The 7,603-nt window shown below is 37.3% G+C and overlaps 1 protein-coding gene across 5 annotated transcripts in view; it reads right to left on the reverse strand.

Moving 5' to 3' along the window:
- LOC118414025 (fibropellin-1-like) overlaps positions 1 to 7,603 on the reverse strand; it is a 46,259-nt gene that overhangs the window by 8,499 nt on the left and 30,157 nt on the right. For 3 of the 5 annotated variants that reach the window (XM_035817753.1, XM_035817755.1, XM_035817752.1), the window contains 5 exons: positions 7,414 to 7,527; positions 6,735 to 6,848; positions 5,121 to 5,234; positions 4,435 to 4,548; positions 1,451 to 1,564 (listed from right to left, as the gene is read on the reverse strand). In XM_035817753.1, the coding sequence (XP_035673646.1) occupies positions 1,451 to 1,564; positions 4,435 to 4,548; positions 5,121 to 5,234; positions 6,735 to 6,848; positions 7,414 to 7,527 (570 nt within the window). The remainder of the gene's footprint in view (positions 1 to 1,450; positions 1,565 to 4,434; positions 4,549 to 5,120; positions 5,235 to 6,734; positions 6,849 to 7,413; positions 7,528 to 7,603) is intronic. The other 2 variants (XM_035817756.1, XM_035817757.1) reach the window with 2 other exon arrangements.

The following is a 7,603-nucleotide window of genomic DNA, read 5'->3' on the forward strand; positions in this document are numbered from 1 at the left end:
CAAATCGACAAAGGTACCGGTGTCGATTCATTCTTAACAATCAGAAGGAGCGAACACACCGGCCTGGCCGGAATCTATATGTTACTGCGTCATAAGCAACGTGGAACGGGGCCTTCTGATTGGTCCGCGGCGCCTGGCTATATGATAATAAGCTTTAATCACTTTGACGCTGGAAGTCAGTTGGGATGGATAAAAGAAAATTTCAACCGCTATATACGCACTTTCATGCAGCCGTTTAATTCTAGTAGGTACTCTACTCTGGTAATAAATGAATGAGATCTTAAAGTCTCTGCATTCTCCATAATAGGCATTGATTATTTGGCGAAGGTATGTGTTTTGTCGAACTCTAGTTTTGATTAGAAATGTAGCGTCGTGTGTAGCGAACTGGCAAAATGTTGGGCTCGGAAATTAGAGGTCCTGAATTTGATACTCGCCGTGACGTTGTGCCCTTGGCAAAGGCACTTCACACGACTTTCCTCACTTCACCAAGGTGTAAATATGGGTACCTGAATTTGGCCGGGGAATTAAAAGACTACCTTCTGTCACTACTTTGTATGTGGCACTGTTGAAACAAGTTTCTAACTTGAGTGCGCTGTCCTCATCTGTCCCAAATCAATGAAAAATGTGGTTTAGCCGCGACTGCAACAATTTCATTCTGATGATCAACAGATCATGGCAACGATTTCTGTGCCAAAGTGCTACATGTGCAACACATAATATTTCCTTCCTAGGGGAATATTCAGAAATTGTATCATATGATCTGATATAGATTCACTGATATGAATGTGATAAACATCCAAGATAGTTATGTATAACACGCCTTCGATAATATTCAACATTAAACTTTCAACTATTCAATTGTAAAAACTTCTGATAATTCCATTCAAGCATCTTATAGAACCTTCTGGTACCGGAAAACCGTTACCTCCTAAAGAGAATAATTATGGAAAACTTTAATTTTTCGAATAGCAGGATCGAACATCTATCAAACACTAAATATACAACTACATGTACAATGGTCGCAAACCGAAGTGTTCTGCTTCGTTGTCGTACGTTGTAATGGTATTTACCATGGGTTTCGTATTAAAGTTAAACAGGAAACAAAACTCCATGTAGAAAGTACGTATGTTGATTCCAATGTGGCTGAGGTGTTTGTCACCCTCTTGAAGACCGACATGCCATATTTCAAATCCATCATAGATTCTTGATTTGTATAGACACAGACCCAGACAAAAACAAGTTGTTCAAAAGTATTAAAGTCTCATGTTAGCAAAGAAGGCTGTTGTAACATTTTCTCATGGAATATGTAAATGAGGCTATGATTTGCATGATTAATTTCTACAAATTCTTTTTACAAATGCAAAGCCCTACTTCGGGAGATAATAGAATTTCAAACCTTTAAAACACAGTTAAGATTCAGTACATGTAAGGCCGTATTGGTAATACTTGCCCGTTTCACAATGATCTCCAAAAAAGCCATCAGCACAGTCGCAGGAGTATTCGTTGATGCCATCGACACAGGTTCCACCGTTGTCACAGGTCACACCCTCACATTCATTTGTATCTGCAAAAACATATTGGCATTGCTATCATCCGCAATGTTACATTATGCAGATTGCAACAAAGTAGAGGCGATTCCACATTACCAAGAGGGTATTTCTTGCCTTTTGTTCCAACATTTTGGAAATCTTTATAACATTTTAACTATGATAAGTAACTGTTAGGAACTATTTATAACATCTGTGTAATGTTCTTAATATTTTCTATAGTGTTAACGTTCATACATGTTAGAAACATATTTCTAACATCAAATACATTATTTCTGTTAGTTTCTAAACTGTTCCAACATAGATTCATCATTTGTGATCACATGTGATCACATGTTCGAACATGGAAACAAAATGGTAAAACTGGGTCAATGGGCTGGGGAGAGGGCAATTCACACATCCCTGCCAAGTACACTGAAAATTCTGTCTGTCTGACACCTTCTCACAAAAGAGCCACCCGTGTCTACTAAAGAAAATCTAAAAATACAAGACCCAAACAAAAGACCCAGCTTAGCAGCTTGGTTTATGGTGGTAACAAAGTTTTTATCTTAACAAAAGGTTACCCTCCGGTCACAGACCAATTATATATATGGCAACAAAGATATCCTTCAATAAATACAATCACTTTTTACCTTCGCCAGAATGGCAGAAGGTTATGTTTGGTGTGTTTGTCTGTGTGCCTGTGTCTCTGTGTGTCTGTGTGTGAACAGCATAACTCGAAACCCCTTGGTTGGATCCTGATGATATTTGGTAGATGGGTGGGTAGGGGTCGGGAAAACGAAGTTTAAGTTCGATAATGGGCCCCCTAGCGGCTTGCTAAGGTACTCGGAACTTCATTTTTTTTATATCTCGTGTTCTGAACATGCTGTGATTTTTCAGTAGTAGATAGCCCTTGGAACAGAGAGCAAGTGCAGTAAGTTCAGAACCCTTAGCGGCTTTTTTTGGAACTGCGGGCGCTGATTTCCTTTCAAACTTTGGACAACGAACTTTCAAACTTTGATAACTCGAGAACGTGTAGACGGATCGTCATGATTTTTGGTATGTGGATAGCCTACTAGTAATTGATGCATTACGTAATGAAATACCAATCATGCAAAACAGCTAATTTGCACAATTAATTAAGAAATATTAAAAATCCACTGCTTCCATGATAGGACTTTAGAAATTGTCAGATATGTAGCTGAGAAAGAGAGAAATGTCAATAGATATCAATTACGCAAATGGCAACCTCATTTGCACAAGAAATAAGAAAATTTAAAGTGTTAACGGATCGTCATGATTTTGGAACGTAGATAGCCTTAACCCTATCCAGACTGGGCTTTTTGGGCCTTCCCTGGCCCGGGGGGGGGGGGGCTCATTCGCTGGCTCATTCGACCCCCCCCTTCGTATTTTCCAAACGGCTTACTGTACGATCACCAAATTTCCAGGGGGGGGGGTTGTGCTCATCGATCGAGTTTTATGATTCCTACATTTTATATATCATTATGACGTAATATGACGTGATTATGACGTCATTAATTGATATTTTTGGCTATTCCCATAATATCTCACTCAAAAAGTTACCAATAAAGCTTTCTTATTAATACTTAAGTGTTATGAGACTTCTGTTGTCAAAAGCCGACACGTCATAGAATGACGTCATCTGTAGTTTACCTATCCGCCATCTTGGATTATCAACCTTAAATTTTTCAAGATACATTTTTTAAACATTTAACGCTAAAACCCCATGAAAATGGATTAAAAACGTTCAAACAAAAGTTTTCTGTAAGAAATTACCAAGTAGTGACGAAATCGGAGAGAAAATAAGCTTGTTATACTTTTCATGATATTGTCGGCCATCTTGGATTCTGACCGATTACGTCATCTCATTAGCATACTTTATGAATATCTAATTATAGATGTTCAACTAAGATGTGTTAGATATTAAAGATATATGAAAAGAAGTTAAGTTTAGCAAGAAAATCTTAAAATCCCATTGTTTAAACCAACATTAGTGATTTTTGTAAAATTTGCCTTTCAGAAAACCCGTTGCCAAGGCAACAGGAAAAAATCATAAAGTTACCCAATTTTTTTTAAATTGTTGCCAACAATATCTTAGGAAAACTCACCAAGTTTGGTTGTTCTAGCACAAGCCGTTTGGGAGCTATAGGAGGTCAAAGTTGGCGCAGGCACAGTTTATGTGTATGTGTGTATGTGTTTATGGACAACATAACTCTAAAAGCTGTAGAGGGTTTTTGCATGATTTTTGGTGGCTATATTGGGTAAATGAAGGTCAAGTTCAGTAATGGGCCTTCAGCGGCGAAATACGGTACTGCATTGGAAGTTAAAAACTGGAGGTATAATTTCCTGCACATTTGTATTGAATTGTAAAATGTAAAATTTAAAAATTACATATAATCAACATAATCATGTACAATAAACAAAGAAAACATTCGATAATCCTTGTTTATTTGGCAGGTTTGAATGATTTGTTGTCTATGATGCAATTTTTTGTCGCTGCAATTCTTCTTACATTGTTTATGGTCTCTATTTTAAGAATTCAGCCCCCTTTTTGTACCCACCCCCTTTTTTTCCTAACTCATTTTTTTTCAGTCTGCAAAGGATGTAATCCATAAAACATTTACTTGCTGTGGCCTTAATATTCTTTGTTGCATTGTAAGTAGGCCTACATGTAGGTAAACAATGCCAGGTATTATTATTCTTGTTATGGCATATATATATATATATATATATATATATATATATATATATATATATATATCAGTGTTATACCTACATGCCGTGCAATTGCCTCTTGTATACCCAGCCTTTGTGCACAATGATAGGTGTAACCTAACATATCAAAACATCCGGCCTGTCTAAAACGTTGCCTTTGAAATCTCCTGACCTGTTTCACAGTCATCTCCTGTATATCCTGCCACGCATTCACAGGTATAACCGTTGACTCCGTCCGTACAGGTACCGCCATATTGGCAGGGATCAGAAGCACACTCATCGATATCTATAACAGCAAAGACAATGGAAGGTTTTGTTACAACATAAGCAATGTTAACTCTGATTTTGATTCCAATGTCATTGTTGATATTTACGTTTTCATACCTAGACATAATGATCTCCTTTCGGAGTGTCAGGCAATGCTATGACAAGATGTTTCTATTTACATATATTTTTCAATGAGTTAGGCAAAGACAATCACGGCTATATACTGTAAAAGTACATGTGTGGTTGGATACTTGCAAGTAGTGAAAGTACATGTGTAGTGTTGAAGTTGCAAAATAAAATGGCACCACTATAATAGAAGTCATGAGTGAAGCTGTCAACTTGGTAAGTGATACCAGTCTACCACAATAGTGTCTCTTTTACTACACTATAGTTAAACTTTCTTGAATAAAGGAATGAATGATTTGTTGTCTATGATATAATATTTGCCACTTCAATTCTTATTAGGCCTGTCCGTCATACGTCACGTGCAATTGTCTCTTGTATACCCAGCCTTTGTGCGCAATGATAGGTGTAACCTAACATATCAAAACATCCGGCTTGTCTAAAACGTTGCCTTTGAAATCTCCTGACCTGTTTCACAATCATCTCCTGTATATCCTGCCACGCATTCACAGGTATAACCGTTGACTCCGTCCGTACAGGTACCGCCATATTGGCAGGGATCAGAAGCACACTCATCGGTATCTATAACAGCAAAGACAATGGTAGATTTTGTTACAAAATAATCAGTGTTAACTCTGATTTCAATGTCAATGTCATTTTTAACATTTACGTTTTCATACCTAGACATAATGATCTCCTTTCGGAGTGTCAGGCAATGCTATGACAAGATGTTTCTATTTACATATATGTTTCAATGAGTTAGGCAAAGACAATCACGGCTATATACTGTAAAAGTACATGTGTGGTTGGATACTTGCAAGTAGTGAAAGTACATGTGTAGTGTTGAAGTTGCAAAATAAAATGGCACCACTATAATAGAAGTCATGAGTGAAGCTGTCAACTTGGTAAGTGATACCAGTCTACCACAATAGTGTCTCTTTTACTACACTATAGTTAAACTTTCTTGAATAAAGGAATGAATGATTTGTTGTCCATGATATAATATTTTGCCACTTCAAATCTTATTAGGCCTGTCCGTCACGTGCAATTGTCTCTTGTATACCCAGCCTTTGTGCGCAATGATAGATGTAACCTAACATATCAAAATATCCGGCCTGTCTTAAATGTTGCCTGTGAAATCTACTAACCTGTTGCACAGTCATCTCCTGTATATCCTGCCACGCATTCACATGTATAACCGTTGACTCCGTCCGTACAGGTACCGCCATATTGGCAGGGATCAGAAGCACACTCATCGATTATCTATAACAGCAAAGACAATGGAAGGTTTTGTTACAACATAAGCAATGTTAACTCTGATTTTGATTCCAATGTCATTGTTGATATTTACGTTTTCATACCTAGACAGAATGATCTCCTTTCGGAGTGTCAGGCAATGTTTCGAGAAAGTTTATCTATTCACATATATTTTCCAATGAGTTACGGCAAAGACAATCACGGGTATATACTGTAAAAGTACCTGTGTGGTTGGATAGTAGCAAGTAGTGAAAGTACATGTGTAGTTGGGTGGTTGCAAAAGTGGCACTACTATAGAAGTCATAAGTGAAGTTGCCAACTTGGTAAATAATACCAGTCTACCACACTAGTGTCTTTTTAACTACACGATCGTTGAACTTTCTTGAATACAGGAATGAATGATTTGTTGTCTATGCTACAATTTTTTGTCGCTTCAATTCTTATTACATAGTTTATGGTGTCTATTTTAAGAATTCAGCCCTCTTTTTGTACCCATCTCGTTTTCTCCCTAACTCATTTTTTTTGCAGTCTGCATAGGATGTCATCCATAAAACATTTACTTGCTGCGGCCTTTATATTCTTTGTTGCATTGCAAGCAGGCCTGCATTTAGGCAAACAATGCCAGGGATTCTTCTTCTTGTTATGGCATATATATATATATATATATTTATATATATATATATATATATATATATGTATCAGTGTTATGCCTACTTGCCGTGCAGTTGCCTCTTGTATACCCAGCCTTTGGGCACAATGATAGGTGTAACCTAACTTATCAAAACATCCGGCTTGTCTAAAACGTTGCCTTTGAAATCTCCTGACCTGTTTCACAGTCATCTCCTGTATATCCTGCCACGCATTCACAGGTATAACCGTTGACTCCGTCCGTACAGGTACCGCCATATTGGCAGGGATCAGAAGCACACTCATCGATATCTATAACAGCAAAGACAATGGTAGATTTTGTTACAAAATAATCAGTGTTAACTCTGATTTCAATTTCAATGTCATTTTTAACATTTACGTTTTCATACCTAGACATAATGATCTCCTTTCGGAGTGTCAGGCAATGCTATGACAAGATGTTTCTATTTACATATATTTTTCAATGAGTTAGGCAAAGACAATCACGGTTATATACTGTAAAAGTACATGTGTGGTTGGATACTTGCAAGTAGTGAAAGTACATGTGTAGTGTTGAAGTTGCAAAATAAAATGGCACCACTATAATAGAAGTCATAATTGAAGCTGTCAACTTGGTAAGTGATACCAGTCTACCACAATAGTGTCTCTTTATGAAAGCATAGTTAAACTTTCTTGAATAAAGGAATGAATGATTTGTTGTCCATGATATAATATTTTGCCACTTCAAATCTTATTAGGCCTGTCCGTCACGTGCAATTGTCTCTTGTATACCCAGCCTTTGTGCGCAATGATAGATGTAACCTAACATATCAAAATATCCGGCCTGTCTTAAATGTTGCCTGTGAAATCTACTAACCTGTTTCACAGTCATCTCCTGTATATCCTGCCACGCATTCACAGGTATAACCGTTGACTCCGTCCGTACAGGTACCGCCATATTGGCAGGGATCAGAAGCACACTCATCGATATCTATAACAGCAAAGACAATGGTAGATTTTGTTACAAAATAATCAGTGTTAACTCTGATTTCAATTTCAATGTCATT

This window comes from Branchiostoma floridae, chromosome 4 (genome assembly GCF_000003815.2).
Source record: "Branchiostoma floridae strain S238N-H82 chromosome 4, Bfl_VNyyK, whole genome shotgun sequence".
Classification (NCBI taxonomy): domain Eukaryota; kingdom Metazoa; phylum Chordata; class Leptocardii; order Amphioxiformes; family Branchiostomatidae; genus Branchiostoma; species Branchiostoma floridae.